The 15,328-nt window shown below is 44.0% G+C and overlaps 1 protein-coding gene across 5 annotated transcripts in view; it reads left to right on the top strand.

Annotated features, from left to right (window-relative positions):
• The first annotated feature begins 610 nt into the window (after positions 1 to 610).
• Positions 611 to 15,328, top strand: part of TSC2 (TSC complex subunit 2) — a 33,883-nt gene continuing 19,165 nt past the window's right edge. For 3 of the 5 annotated variants that reach the window (XM_086622552.1, XM_086622555.1, XM_086622553.1), the window contains exons 1-23: positions 636 to 662; positions 1,366 to 1,530; positions 2,398 to 2,484; positions 3,127 to 3,237; positions 4,074 to 4,218; positions 4,353 to 4,470; positions 4,987 to 5,035; positions 5,454 to 5,579; positions 5,906 to 5,979; positions 6,318 to 6,444; positions 7,108 to 7,251; positions 7,478 to 7,615; positions 7,835 to 7,938; positions 8,721 to 8,802; positions 9,718 to 9,873; positions 10,204 to 10,317; positions 10,867 to 10,989; positions 11,280 to 11,386; positions 12,007 to 12,160; positions 12,901 to 13,023; positions 13,339 to 13,473; positions 14,047 to 14,236; positions 14,679 to 14,772. In XM_086622552.1, coding sequence (XP_086478678.1) covers positions 1,393 to 1,530; positions 2,398 to 2,484; positions 3,127 to 3,237; positions 4,074 to 4,218; positions 4,353 to 4,470; positions 4,987 to 5,035; positions 5,454 to 5,579; positions 5,906 to 5,979; positions 6,318 to 6,444; positions 7,108 to 7,251; positions 7,478 to 7,615; positions 7,835 to 7,938; positions 8,721 to 8,802; positions 9,718 to 9,873; positions 10,204 to 10,317; positions 10,867 to 10,989; positions 11,280 to 11,386; positions 12,007 to 12,160; positions 12,901 to 13,023; positions 13,339 to 13,473; positions 14,047 to 14,236; positions 14,679 to 14,772 — 2,639 coding nt within the window. In that variant the 5' untranslated portion in view covers positions 636 to 662; positions 1,366 to 1,392. Of the gene's footprint in view, positions 663 to 1,365; positions 1,531 to 2,397; positions 2,485 to 3,126; positions 3,238 to 4,073; positions 4,219 to 4,352; positions 4,471 to 4,986; positions 5,036 to 5,453; positions 5,580 to 5,905; positions 5,980 to 6,317; positions 6,445 to 7,107; positions 7,252 to 7,477; positions 7,616 to 7,834; positions 7,939 to 8,720; positions 8,803 to 9,717; positions 9,874 to 10,203; positions 10,318 to 10,866; positions 10,990 to 11,279; positions 11,387 to 12,006; positions 12,161 to 12,900; positions 13,024 to 13,338; positions 13,474 to 14,046; positions 14,237 to 14,678; positions 14,773 to 15,328 lie in introns of all 5 variants that reach the window. The other 2 variants (XM_086622556.1, XM_086622554.1) reach the window with 2 other exon arrangements.

The following is a 15,328-nucleotide window of genomic DNA, read 5'->3' on the forward strand; positions in this document are numbered from 1 at the left end:
GTCCAATTGGGCTGGTGGGCTGGGGGCTGTGGTGTGTCCATTGGGACGGTGGGCTGGGGGGTGTGGTGTGTCCATTGGGGCGGTGGGCTGGGGGCTGCGGTGTGTCCATTGGGGCGGTGGGCTGGGGGCTGCGGTGTGTCCATTGGGGCGGTGGGCTGGGGGCTGCGGTGTGTCCATTGGGGCGGTGGGCTGGGGGCTGTGGTGTGTCCAATTGGGACGGTGGGCTGGGGGCTGCGGTGTGTCCATTGGGACGGTGGGCTGGGGGCTGTGGTGTGTCCCCCAGGCTGGGGACAGCAGCATGTCCCCCTGGATGCCGGGACAGGGTCTGTGGCGTGCCCCCGGGCTGGACAGGGATTGCTGTGATGTGTGCCCGCGGTGTGGGGGAGGCCGTGGCGTGTCCGTGGGGGCACAGCCCGTAGCCAGAGGCTGCTGGGATGGTGCGGGAGCGGGCGCTGAGGGCGGGCACTGGGGCTGCCCAGCACGCAGGCAGCGGGTGTCGTGCTGGGTGCTGGGGTCCCCAAGGGGCGGCGGGTCGGGGCCGGCTGGGGAGGCAGTTCTGAAGGACGGTGCTGTCGCAGTGCCCGTGCTGTAACGGGTGTGCTTGTTCTTGCTTCCCCGCCTTCTCCGTGCCACGGCAGCGTTTGGATGTTCAAGTCAGATCCGTAAGTCCTTCCTCACCTCTGGCTGCTTTCAGCCTCTGCGTCACGGTGCCGTGTGCCCGTCCGTTGGGTTCGGACTGGGACCAAATGCTTCAGCTCACACCCACCAAAAAGTGCTGTGCGTTTACACTTCCAAAGTCAGCTAGGTGGTTTTAAAAAGGGGGTTTAAACTGGGAGAGGGGGGATTTAGATGAGATCTAAGGCAGAAATTCTTCACTTTGAGGGTGCTGAGGCACTGGCACAGGTTGCCCAGAGAAGCTGTGGCTGCCTCATCCCTGGAAGTGTTCAAGGCCAGGTTGGATGGGGCTTTGGGCAACCTGGTGTAGTGGAAGGTGTCCCTGCCCATGGCAGGGGGGTTGGGACTGGATGGTCTTTGAGGTCCCTTCCAACCCAAACCAGTCTGTGATTCTATTCTGTGTGCAGGCTGTGGTGGTGCTGGGCATTCAGGGCTCCTGGAAAATGGGAACCCCGCGCTCCCCGTTTCCCAGGCAGCTGCAGGATGCGGGTGCTGAAGGCAGCATCTCCTTGTGTGTGTGGGCTCCTCGCTATTTTGTCCTCAGCGTTGGGCTTCTCCCGTGTTTGAAACGGCTTGAAACAGCAGAGCCGTTTGTGAAAGCCGCGTTGTGACGGCTGGTGCTGCTGGTTTCCTGCTTCAGGATTCCCCCCCTGGGTGCCCCTGGACAGGAACCCTGTTCTGTGTTTGCAGGGGCTCGGCGCTGCTGGCTCGTCAGCAATGGCAAAGCCTCAGAGCAAGGATTCGGGACTGAAGGAGAAGTTCAGGAATCTCCTGGGGCTGGGAACATCTCGGGGAAGTTCAAAGTCATCGGAGGGCAAGCAAACAGAGTTTATCATCACTGCAGAAATACTCAAGGTGTGCGAACTAGCCGTAGTGAAGGTGGGGATAGCGCCCGGATCACCTGAGCTGGGAGGGTCAGGAGGAAGCTGTGTTCCTCCTCCTGTCCATTTTGCCATTCATTCCCTCTTCCATCGTGCCTTTTTACCTTCTCTCTCCATTAATTCTCCAGTGAAATGGATGTAGAACTCAGCTACTTTGAAGTTAAAGCATTTTATTTATTCAATGTTGGAATGGTTTTGAGATATCTGACAGGATGGTGGTGTCTTCGGTCGGGCCCCAAGGTGTTTCCTCAAAACGTGTCGCTCTGTGTTTAGAGTCTGAGCTTGGTGAAGTTTATGGGGTGGCAGTTAGCGCAAGCTGGAAACTGTTTCTGTTTTATTAAAGCCTTACGGTTTTGTGAAAATTAAAAAAAAAAAAAAAATTGATTCCAGTATTCCTGCAAACAGAATAGTTGGTTCACAGAGAGGAAAACACAGAAAAGGGAGAAGGAGACCAGAATCCCTTCCTGGCTGTGCTGGAGCCAGGCTCTTACCTGCTGAAAGGCTGGTGAGCCAGACTGAACATCCCTCCCTTCTCTCCCCTTCTCCCATGAGCTGGGCGAGCACCACAGCCAGCAAGTTATTAATTTTTATGAAGAAAAGGAGATATTCTGTCCTGGAGGTGCTTGGCTCCAGTTCTGTGAAAGTTCTAGTTTTGACAGATCATTTTCTAATGGAAAAAAGTTTTTGGAGGAATTCCTGAAAATCTCCAGTGATGACTAATGGTTAGATCGTTTTGGACAAATGTGTAATTAATTTTTCAGTGGTTCATGATCCCCTTTGAGAAATGGATAAATGTTTCTAGTAAGATAAACTGTTAGCTTATTTCTACATTTCTTTCCAGGAACTGAGCATAGAATGTGGATTAAGTAATAGGATACGAGCAATCAGTCAGATTTGTGAAGTGGCAAAAACCAAAAAAATCGAAGAGGTAAGTTTCAAAGTGGTCAGTGAATATTTGAGGGATGAAAATTTGAGCAACAGGTCTTAACCTGTAGTTTAGACTAACTTTTAAGATTGGTAATCCCAAAGCTATGATTTGTGCCATCCAAACCCACAAAAGGATGGCCAAGGAAGTTACTCTTGTCCAACCTTCCAACTGTGGAGCAGAGAAGACGTGGCTGACGGGCTTCCTGAACTGAAGGGAAGGAGAATGCTGTGAAGGTTTGGCCTGTTCAGGACAGTTCACGGGAGATGATGTTAATCCTATAGGAGAGGTGTTTGCCAGTTCCTTCTGTCTTGTTAATGAGCAACCTCAAATTGGATTTAAACTCATCTTGTATTTGGGGGAAGGTTTCTGCACAAACGTTCACACTGAAGTAAGCATGTGAATGAGGAACTCCAGTTCCTGGGGTGCAGTTTGTCACTTAGGACGGGATTTGGTGGCTCATGTGGTTCATCTGAGCTTATGACCGGGCAGGTGAGAGTGTCCTTCAGAAAAGAGAACTCCAGGCATGAAATCCTTGGAGATCCTGTTTATTAACTTGTCATAATTAATGACTGACCTACTGGGTAAAGATCCATAGGAAGCTTAACTTTCCTCCTGCTGCCTGTCTCCTACGCTTGTTTTCAGCACGCGGTGGAAGCGATATGGAAAGTGGTTGCTGATATGCTCCAGCCAGAGCGCCCCGTCGAAGCCAGACATGCTGTTCTTCATCTGCTAAAATCAATCGTTCAAGGACAGGTGAAACAAACAAACTGTAGAAGAAACACTACACTTAAACTAGGGTTTGTGTAGAGTATGAACATAAAAAATATTGGGTGGCTCTTCTCTACAACTCTCCGCGTTTCTTATTTTGGTCGTGCCTAGTAAACAGAAAGACGAGGCATTTTAAAGTCTTGGTTTGACCTCATAGCAAAACTTTTCATACAACTTGTAGAAAACTTCTCTGTTTTGGGGCAATTTTCTTGAAAAAGATGAAATACTTTGGGTTAAGTTCAGCATAGTGCATCAGATTTTACATGGTCTTTGTCTAGACCCATTAGTCCTGGTCTGCAGCTGTTTTTGATGTTTCAGCACATCAAATATGCAAAAAGTTTTGTATAAGAGACTTTTCTAGCCTGGCCAAGTTAAGCATGCTACGAATTCTTCAGATTCCACAATGTGCTTCACAAATGTAAGACTGTATCAGACCAAAGTTCTAGTTTTGAGTATTCTGAAAAAGTAGGGGTAGATGCTTACGAGAAGAGTAGGCATTGATTCTGGTTTGTCGGCTTGGTTTTTTTAAATGCTCTACTGGCAGTGCTCTCAGTTGCAGTTTCCATGGGTTACTTTGTGTGTTGGATGCTGTCTCTGTGTTGTTGGACAAATATAAGGGATGGAGAAGACCTGACCCATTGTCAGTAGCCAGTAGAGGTTGGAGGCTTTCATAGCCTGTAGGAAAAGAAAATTATTTCGAGCATGAAGATTACTGTTACAGACCTTGGTCAGATCCAGGCCTTGACTGTCTTTTTTCATTAGTGACACTATTATTTCACTCCCCTCCTCTTTGTTTTTTTTTTTTAATTTTATTTTTTAAGGGCGAGAGATTAGGGATCCTCAGAGCACATTTTTTCAAGGTTATTAAGGACTATCCCTCCAATGAAGACTTGCATGAACGGCTTGAAGTGTTCAAGGCTCTAACGGAGAATGGACGATACATCACCTACTTAGAAGAAGAGTTAGGTGAGCTTTGTCTCTACTCTTCTGCAATTTGGTGGGAACAAGTCAAGGGGCAGGTATTCAGTGATACGAGAAAAAGGTAGTGACAGCACTTCTGGGTAGAAAGCATATCGTAACAATTTGTTTTCCTTCTTTAGCTGACTTTGTACTCCAGTGGATGGATGTTGGTTTGTCTTCTGAGTTCCTTCTGGTTTTAGTGAACCTGGTGAAATTCAATAGCTGCTATCTGGAAGACTATGTAGCTGACATGGTCCAGTAAGTTGTTGTTTGTTTTTTTTTTTTTTTTCACCTCCTACTTGCTTATTCTTGGTAAATTACAGGAGAAAGTTGCAGGTCAGTATACAGATAAGTGGAATCTTTTTCATCCGATCTGGATCTGTTTCATTCCAGGTCATACCTGACATTTTTGACAAATATGTGATTTTCTTACAGTGTTCAGATCTGTTTTAGTTGAACTGCATGTGCTTTCCCCAGTTGACGTGATGGACCTGATGGCGTTGCGCAGCCTCACAAAGGGGCTCTGCTGTTGTGTTAGTGTAGGCATATGGAGTTGTATTTAAGTGCAACTTTAAGCTGACTTCATAGAAGAGGTGGTAGTGTTCAGTGTCTGTAGGAGTGTTATCAACAATGCCACGGTAAGGGCAGTGATTAGTAAAATTGTTAAGCTATTAGTAAAATGATATGGCCATCTACTTGTCTGTTTTGGCTCTTTGTAATTTGCCTAAAATCATATTAAGCAAACAGTTATAATTAAATGTTCTTTCCTAACAGCAAGATATGCCTCTTGTGCATTCAGACTTCATCATCTGTGGACATAGAGGTCAGTAATTTGAGTCTTTCTTTGCACTTTAGAGTTCTTTGAAATTCTTTGAAACTGTAACTCTTACAAACAAAATCGGATCATCAGACTCTCTGTCGTTCTCATCCTTCAAGAGAGCTGATACAGCGTTAGGAAGTATTCGTGAGCCGTTGGGTCTCGTACACCAATAATAATTTTATTCTACCACAAACAGAGCATTGATAAATTTGATAAGTGAATCAGTTTTTCAACAGTGCTTTTTATGGTTTACTTTCCGTCTTGAAGTGATTTAAAAAAAAGACATATCTATATCCCTTTTGAGTTCAGAAGGAACCTGGTTTGCCAGGTTAGGATTTGACCTGCTTTATTCCCAGAGAAGTGTATGGTTACCATGTGTCTTTTGTGTATGGTTACCATTTTGTCTTTGTCTTTCCCAAAGATTTCCTTGCAAGTCCTAGATGCAGTTGTTTGCTATAACTGTCTGCCCTCGGAGAACCTGCCGGTGTTTATCATCACTTTGTGCCGTACCATCAACGTGAAGGAGCTCTGCGAGCCCTGCTGGAAGGTCAGAACTTCCTTGTAGTTTTGTTTTTCAGTGAGTTCACTGTTTTGGCCTCATAGGCAAAGTGTGAGATGTGCCTGTGCGCATCTGCCATAAATTTCAGTTTGGTTTTAAGAGTAGATTAAAAATTGTTTCAAGTGTTAAGGGATCAGCACATTGTTAGTGTAAGTCCTGTCCTCTCAGCTGGTGTGACAGGCTTCTCTTGGGGCATGGAAATGGCTGGGCACGTTTACTTACCATGAGTGGTCATGATTGGCCAGCTAACTGTGTATTTAGGCTAATGAGTGTTTCAACAGTTGGATATTTAAGTGTTCTCTTTCAATTTGCAGCTTATGCGCAACCTTTTGGGAACTCATTTGGGACACAGTGCCATCTACAACATGTGCAGGATCATGGAAGACAGGTAAAGAAGGTGTATCTAACGAATTCGGTACAGAGGTCTTGTTGAGATAGAGAGGGAGTCACTGACCTCAGTAGAACAAGCTGAAGGTTCTGGTGCTTAAAAATGAATTCCCTTCCTAGTTATGCTGCTGAAGTGCTTGTTTTTTGGCTTTTCTGAATTTAGTTTTTCTTTGTTTGAAGTTGCACTAAATGATTCTCTTTAATGTTTGTAAATTGCTGTGCAAGGCTGTGATGTATAACAACTGGGAATTCCTGTTGTGACAGTGTATATTCCTATTGACTCTTGTGTGCTGAAATAGTTGTAGCATGGTCTAAGACTTTCCTTCCATCTGTCCTCAGAGCTTACATGGCGGATGCAGCGCTGCTGAGAGGAGCTGTGTTCTTTGTTGGGATGGCTCTGTGGGGTGCTCATCGCCTCAATTCACTCAAGAATTCCCCAACTTCAGTGCTGCCTTCATTCCTCAAGGTAGGAAGGGATGCTGGAGGAACTTTTTTATCAGGTATACATCTAGGCCTGCACAGTTTCAGAAGAAAAACGTGGTCCCCTGCACCAAAGAGGTCTCTGTATGCCTGAAAGATGAGAGACAGCAGTTAGGTGTGGGGTGAAGCATGGGGAAGCAGTAAAACAACAGAGGATTTAAGTTTGAAACCGAGGCCTCCTTCTGGAATATCTCTGTTGGCCACAAAAGCGAAGTCTGAACTCTTTTTATCAAATATCTACATTGTGGGTAGTTTAGCTTTAAAAATAAAAACAAAGCAAAAACTTTTACTCTTTCCAGTGTATGTTACAAAAAGTGAGGTACAGTGTCTTCAGGGACAGCCTCAGAGCTCTCTCAAAATTTTCTCACCCAAGTGCATCTAGCAGGAATTACAAGCTTTTAACCTCCTGTGTCTGCTCTGTAAGATGGGACTGTCTTTGCCATCTGGTCGGCAGCTGCTTGCAAGAGAGCGTACCTGTGCTTTAGAAAATGATTCTTTGCTTTGCCCTTTGTCTGCATAGGCTTGAATGTATTTATCTCAGACCATCAGGCTAAGTTCCTAATCAGTAAGGTGTGTTTCATTTGAATTTAAGAGGGTTTCTGAGCACTGCTTTCCAACTGTTAACTGTCTGAAATGCTTTGTATTCCAGGCCATGACATGTCCCAATGCAGTTGTGTCGTATGAAATAGTTCTGTCTATAACACGTCTAATAAAGAAGTATGGGAAGGAGCTGCAAGCTGTAACCTGGGATATCCTTTTGGACATCATGGAGCGGTTACTGCAACAGCTGCAGGTAAATATTGAGCCTGTCTTGATGTGCTTTCAATCAAAAGACCTTGCCATAAATATTTTTGCAAATTGATCTCCTGTTTGTACACTCTGGTGAACTTTGAAGCTGAATGAAGTTTTACCCCAGTTCTCAATACTGTGCTTCTCACCCGAGTTTTCTGTTTGTGTTTAAAGTTAGCACCTTCTGGTGAGGTAAAAGTCTTCCAGGAATGCTGTTGTCCTTGTTTCAGAGTCTGGAGAGCCAAGAACTGAAGTCCATTGTACATGATCTTTTGACTACTGTAGAAGAACTTTGTGACCAGAATGAATTCCATGGCTCTGAAGAGAGATTTTTTGAGCTGGTGGAAAGATGTGCTGATCAGAGACCAGTAAGACTTTTCCCTGTTATTGTCCTCCTTTGTTGCTGATTGAATCTGTTTTGTTACTCAGTACAGCTGAAAGTTGAGACTCCTAAAATAGCAAGTGGAGTCAAAAAAATCACAGCAAGCACTTACATGAGCCTTATTCTCGAGGTGGAGGGATGGGGGAATGGATATTTTGTATTTGCTTATACACTAAAGAAAATATTCTTGATCTTCCCGTGAAAGGAATCTTCTGTATTAAACTTGATAACATACAGAGCTCAATCCATTCATCCTGCCAAAGATGGCTGGATTCACAACCTGCAAATGTTGATGGAGAGATTCTTCAGGTATGAAATCATAACTCTGTGAATACAAGGCACTTTCAAATGTTTCTTACCACCTTTTCATGTTGGGTAATTCTGTTTTCTGAAGTTCTAGTGTTAGTAAATGTTAAGATGTATGGTAGTCCCAGGATACAGTACGTGAAAGGATTTTGTTTAACAGAAGAAAAACTTTCCACTGAGTTCTTTGTGCTTTGTTTTTTCTTTATTTCCCTTGGATGGTGCTGTTCCAGTTAGCTTAGGCAGTTTTGTGTTCCACTCCACAGCACTTTGTAGTTCTGACACCAAACAAGACTTTCCTGTTAAACATCAGGATTGTATATGGTTATGCAGTATTAAAGTTATCTGGTTTTAATTGGTACTCTTAAAAGTATTCTTGTGCTCTAAAATATCAGCATACAGCAATAACAAACCTCTGTCTCATCTGTGAAATGCTGCCAAAGAACAACTCTTCCTTGGTGCCATATGTTTGGTTTTAAATTTGCTCACCAGAGCACTTGTTCTTCTGACATGTGCTTCCTAGTTTGACTTGGAAATGGGAAAACTGCAGTTACAGATCTCCAGAAGTAGTAAAAACCAACTGGACTTCCAGTTTCCAGTTATTCTTGAATCTGATTTCGTATGTAGAGACATTAACTGAAGGCTCAGCTGATCTCTAACAGTTACTGTTCTAACTCCTAAAGTTTCGTAGTTTACTTTAGTTTTACTTTTCTTTTCTCCTCTCCCCCCTTTCCCTACATATCAGTGACTTTATTTTATTCATCTTGAATTTGCTCTTCCCATTTTAGGAACGAAAGTCGTAGTGCTGTTCGTATTAAAGTTCTGGATGTCTTGTCCTTTGTCCTGAGTATTAACAGACAGTTCTATGAGGTGTGTGTTTATCTGTTTCTGATGATCACATGTGAGGTCTTAAGTGGGTGGGAAAAGCTTTGGTGAGGCATGTTTTATGGTTTTATGGCTTCAGGTCCTCTCTGCCACTGGGGAGTGCACAGAACTGTGCTTGAAATGTTGCACACAATAGACGTGTTTCTTTAGGATGCTTGTAGGAGGACTTGCCTTGTGGTTGTCCTTAGTTGGACACAGGCATGTGCAACTTGCAGTGGGAGAGGCTGTGTTTTGAGAGCATACCTGGTTGTGTACTTGCTTCCCTGTTTTAAGGTCGTTAATTCCATATACATTTTGTTTTGGAAGAAAGGAAAGTCAATGTGAGAGATGCAGAGTTTATTTAAAAGCTTTGTGAAAAGATGGGGTCTGGACATAGTCTGATGTGAGCAGATTGACACGTCTTGGTGCTTGCAGTTTAGTTGCAATCCAAGATGGGAACTGTCTGAGAGAGGCGTTACGGAAGAGCTCTGGGGATGTCTTCAGCTCCTTGGAATGTACCCATAGTGTCAGAGCACAGGAAGGGGCAGAGTTGCTTCTTGGATTCCTTCAAGATTCGTGAAAACATGATGCTGTTGCATGTTTCCTCTCACTCTCAAAAAACCAAGCCCTTGAAATCCCTTGTCAACAGTCTGTTTGAGCCTGGGCTATCAAGTTTGTAGGACAGACAAAAACCAAAGCGTTGAGTCCAAGTTCAACAAAAGTCTCAAATATTCGGAGGGATGGCATACAGAAATTCTTAATTGGATAGAAGACAAAAGATCAAGGAACCAGTTAGTTGAGGAACAAGCCTGAGATCAGAGTATCAGTGTTCTTTTGTTTGTAATTATTTGTCTCTTTAACATGCTGATCGAGCCACTGACAGCAAAATGTCAAGGCTTATTAAGGGCTGTCCTTTTGCAGGAAGAGCTGATAAACTTGGTTGTGATCTCTCAGCTGGCTCACATTCCAGAGGATAAAGACCATCAAGTCCGAAAACTGGCCACTCAGCTACTCGTAGACCTGGCCGAAGGCTGCAACACGCATCACTTTAACAGCTTGCTTGATATCATAGAAAAGGTGAGGCAAAGTTTGGTCGGCTGCCAGTAGCATCCCCACATCTTTTGCCAGAGCCTCATACTGTGACTGGGGAGACTAACCTGTGGCTGTTCCCAGTTGCATGGCTCAGCAGGAAACTGTAGAACTGCTGGGTTTTGGAGGGTGCAAGTCTGAAGTGCAGAGCAGAAGGGGTCTTTAGAAACTCTGTCAAAGCACATCCAAGCTACCTGACAGGGCTTGCAGAATTTCCAGCAAGGATGACTTGCTGTAGTCTTTCCTGACCTTCCAGGATGGAAATAAAGAAAAGGTGTGTTGTGGATTTAAACCATGAGTTGCTTTTCTTTTTAAAAGGTGGCAGCACATTCTCTCTCGTCTCCTGAACTGGAAGAGCGGGACTTGCTGTCGTATTCAGCTTCTTTGGAAGATGTCAAGACAGCAGTTCTTGGACTCCTGATAATTCTTCAGGTAAATGCTGCAGAGCATCACACATGTTTTTCTTCAGAATGGTCTTCTGCTGGACTTGGCTTTTTAGATAACCATTCTCCCACTATTAAATATTCTGACTTTTGTTTTATCCACTTAATATTTTAACTCTTGTTTTGGTCATTCCTTTTGCTTTTGGCTATTGTATAACTGTTTGCTGAGTTTTTTTATTTTCTTAATTTCCATTGTGCAATGAATATGAGCACATTTTTCTGTGTGGAGGGCAGATGTGTTCATAAAGTAGCAGAAAGGGAGTGGTTCATAACCTCGAATAGATCCATTGTGTTTGGGCAGCGTGTCCTGAGATGTGGTTGAACAGTTGTGACGAGCTGGTTACTCCAGCCAGTGCCCTTCTGGAGCCAGGCAGAGTTGCTCTGGAGTCTTTGCAGAGGTTCTGTCCAGAGCTGTCTGTTCATCTTGCTTTCAGGACCAAGTTTTTGCTGTGTTTTTTCTGAATTCTCAGTGCAGATGCACATTTCTGAATAACAAGTGTCAGCTGGCCTTCTGATTTGTGTTTCTGTTGCTCTGCAGACAAAGCTCTACAGCTTGCCCTCCAGCCATGCAACGCGGGTGTACGAGATGCTGATTCACCACGTCCAGCGCCACTATATATACGCCTACAGCCTTGCCGTTGCTAGCAGCATCAGACTGCAGGTACGAGCTGTCACCTGGGCTGTCAGGTCAAGAGCTGCATGCTCTCGTTGGAATTCTTGGCTGTCAGGTGGGGAATGTGTGCTCTGGAGCTTGCCAGATGTAGAATTCAATCTTTCTTGGCTAATAAGAGTGTGTACATGTACTATAATAGCAGAAGTGGTGCCTCCTACAGAACTAGCCACAGCATCTGTTAAAAACCTCTTTGTACTTGCAAAAGTATCACATGGAGAGGTGGGAGAGTATTCCACTGGTTTGGTTTTTGAGTGATTCCGGTGTCTTCTCTGTTACAGGTATTTGATTTCCTGCTGATGCTTCGAGCTGACTCCCTCCACCGTCTTGGCCTTTCCAACAAGGATGGAGCAGTGAGGTTCAGCCCTTACTGTCTATGTGATTTTGTGTAGGTTTCTCATTGCAGTAAGCAAAAACTGTTTTCCAAACTATTTGGTATTTTTGGATGAGCTTAGTGGTCCATCAGTAGCAATCTGCAGTTTTTCTAAATCTTCCAAATCCTGATGAATCAGCTGCTAGACAAGTCTATAGTTGCAGCCTAGGATTGTCTCAACTAGGAACTCATTGGTGAATTGTTCTTACAAATCAGAGAACTTACCTGCAGAGCTCTCGATCTCACATGTGTTCCTGCTCACAAAACTTTACGAAAATATTTGCAATTTCCTGCCTGAAACCACTTTTCACACTGAGGTTTGATTCAATGATTTGTACAAATCTGACTGTTTAAATTTTATAGCTTGGTCTGAAGTTCTTTGCGTCACATGCCCCAAAAGATACCTTTCTAAATTTGCTAAGGGCCCGGAGGAAAAAAGTCCTTAACCTAGCCAAACTGAATCATTGCTGTCCGTCTACTGGGCAATCCTGGGGTTTCTAATTGAAAATGCAACTTATATTGTTGTTTGGTTATTAAACTGGCTACCAAATAGGGTAGTGCTGTAGGTCACAGGAATAGGCTGTTCTGATCTCGATTTTAGCTTACATGTATTTTTCTCCCTTTCCATGTTGTAGAGAGGCAGAGAAGAGAAGTTCTGAGAAGAAGCCGACTGGTACGCTCTCTCCACCTTCGGGAAGTCCCAGTGTGCCTTCCCAGAATGCCACCATTCGTATCGGGCACCTGCCGTACTCCATGGTCTTCGGTGTCCTTCTGCAGTGTTTGAAGCAAGTATGTCCACTCTTTATGACAGTTGTCATCTTTGTGTGAAATACGTCTACTTCAACCAGCTGGCTAGAGAATTCCATCTCAGAATATCTAAATAATGTCTGAAGAGCAATACCTAAATCCTTCTTGGGCAGAATCTGTGTGTAATTGGGCAGCTTTACAACCACCAGCGGGAGCACTGGTTCAGCTCTTCAGAAATTAAGCAAAGCTTTCATTTCTCTCTGCTGCAGAGCAGACAAGGGCAAAAAAATGTGTTTGTTAAACAAAGATCAGTTAAGTCATCCTGTTTCTGAAAGGGCATTTGAAACTAAAAGAAACCCTCCTACTCCAAGTTTTCAGAGTATTTTGAGAATTGATAAATGTTTCGGTGGCTAATAAACTGTAAATATAAATTGTGCATGAGTGTTGTGTTGGACATAGTTACGTGCTGAAGGGTTGTCTTGCTCTGGAAGTTAATTTGTGCTGGTGGTTAGGAAAACTGAATTCTGGCTCTGTCCTTTTGAGCTCAGTCAGAAATCTGGATACGAGTTGTCTTCCAGTTTGCAGTGCCAATATTGCACCTGGAGCTGGATGACAGACAGAAGGTAACTTGTGACAGCTAAATGCCATTTCTTTTTATCTAGCTGTCTCAACAAGACATGGGTCTGCCTAGCAAGTGGCATGTTGTCTGAAATTTGATTGGTCTTACTTTCAAACTGAAATCGTACAGAAATTTTCTACCTTAACTTTTTCTTTCTTTCCAGGAGACAGACTGGAAGGTGTTGAAGTTGGTCCTCAACAAATTACCTGAATCCCTCCGCTATAAAGTGCTATTTTTAACCTCTCCCTGTAACATAGACCTCCTGGCCTCTGCACTGAGCTACATGGTAATGCCATGCACCGTACTGATATACAATCACCAGATCCTTAGTTTACTTGAGAGTTTGTTGGTTTTTTTTTGAGTTTTTGTTTTTTTTTTGTCTTCAGTCTGATATTTTGAAGATTAGCATGCTGGTTGTCAATCCTCACTCAACTTTCCTGTTTGTGAGGGTTGTTTTAGGTACACAACTAGGTAATAATGAGTGTTCTTTCTCTATGCATGTATGTATACATGTGAAAAGGGAGCTACAGGCAGTGCCTGTCTGCTGCCTTTTAGAGAATATTTTTAGTGTGAGATGTTCTAATTGACTGTGGTGTATCAGCTCACAGACAAGAAGACTACCGACAGGCTTCATGGTACCCCAGAAGGCTTTTCTCGCACTGATTTGCATCTGGCTGTAGTCCCAGTCCTGACGGCGTTAATATCTTATCATAATTATCTGGACAAAGCCAAACAGGTATGGGGAAAGTAAGAGGGTGCAGGGGGGACGGGGCCTGAGCCTGTACACGAGAGCATTTTCTCATACTAGCTGATGAGGAGGCTTAAGTGCAAGGTGACACTGCCTTTTTCTGTTCTAAAAAGCTGTATTTGCTGTATTTGGGTTGGGGTCAGGGGTGAAAAAATACTTTGCTATCTTTGTGCAGCAATAGCTGTCTGGTCAGTTGGATTCAGTGCTCTCCATCCACACCTGTCTCCCCCTTGCAGGTAGCTGAGTGACTTTAACCTCTGCTGGAAGACTGTGATAAACATAAAAATCAGGAATTTAAATAATAATTTCTTAAATGTCTACTTGATTAAATAATAATTTCTTAAATATCCCTTCTTAAGATTTTGACCTAGAATAGGTACAACGTTACTTAGGGTTCTGTGTTAGTGCATTTTGGTTAAGCATTCATGTGTGTCATGCAGACCTTGCAGTAGTGGTACCTCACAAGCTGCTCTGAAACCCTGACTGAAGGCAGGAGATGGTACATCAGAGGTTTTCTCTTTCCTTGAATTACGAAGTTTTTTTTCTTTTTCACTCTTCTAGCGTGAAATAGTGTATTGCCTGGAACATGGTCTTATTTATCGCTGCGCAAACCAGTGCGTTGTGGCACTCTCTGTCTGTAGTGTCGAGATGCCCGACATCATCATAAAGGCACTTCCTGTCTTAATAGTCAAATTAACCCACATTTCTGCTACAGCCAATATGGCAATCCCTCTCTTGGAATTTCTTTCGAGTAAGTTGTAATGTTCTGCTTTTGACCTCCTGTAGTTGTAAATGCATTGTTTGCACTGAACGCGTGTGTTTTGATTGTGTTAGTGAAATGGAACGCGCTGCAAGGGTTCCTTGGGTTTTGGTGATGCCCTTGCACCATCCTTGAGATGTAAATGTTTGATCATCTCTTGTTTGTTACTGTTTTTCTATGTAAAGCACTTGCACGTGGTGAAGAAAGAGACAGGCTTTGCATAGTGCAGCCGTGCAGGGGTGGGAAGTACGAAGCTGCTCTTCCACCTTCCTGTTTGTAACTCAAATAACATGAAATTACACCACGATGTTAACTTCCATGTCAACTGATGGTTAGAGAAGAAACAAAACAATTCAGATTACACCAAATTCTGGTATTGAATAGTTTATGCTCAGACCTCACCTGTGTTGGTTTTCTTCTTGAATTGTTTTAGCTCTAGCAAGGCTGCCTCATCTCTACAGGAACTTTGCAGCAGAGCAGTATGCCAGTGTGTTTGCCATCTCCCTACCATACACGAACCCTTCCAAGTAAGTGCATAGCAAGTGTGCTTCCTCTTCCTCATCTATAAAATGAAGAGAATGAGATAATGATTTTTTTGGAGATATTGGTTATTCATGGGATATTGCTCATTCTGAGGCTTTTTCTGAAGGAAGGACATAGAATTATAGAATCATAGAATGGTTTGGGTTGGAAGGGACCTCAAAGATCATCCAGTTCCAACCCCCCTGCCATGGGCAGGGACACTCTCCACTACACCAGGTTGCCCAAAGCCTCATCCAACCTGGCCTTGAACACCTCCAGGGATGGGGCAGCCACAACTTCTCTGGGCAACCTGTGCCAGTGCCTCACCACCCTCAATGTAAAGAATTTCTTTCTTATATCTAACCAAAATCTGCCCTCTTTCAGTTTAAATCCATTGCCCCTTGTCCTATCACTACACACCCTTGTAAAAAGTCCCTCTCCAGCTTTCCTGTAGCCCCTTTAGGTACTGGAAAGCTGCTGTGAGATCACCCCGGAGCCTTCTCTTCTCCAGGCTGAACAGCCCCAACTCTCTCAGCCTGTCTTCGTAGGAGAGGTGCTCCA

The sequence above is a fragment of the Tauraco erythrolophus genome, chromosome 17 (genome assembly GCF_009769465.1).
Source record: "Tauraco erythrolophus isolate bTauEry1 chromosome 17, bTauEry1.pri, whole genome shotgun sequence".
Lineage (NCBI taxonomy): Eukaryota > Metazoa > Chordata > Aves > Musophagiformes > Musophagidae > Tauraco > Tauraco erythrolophus.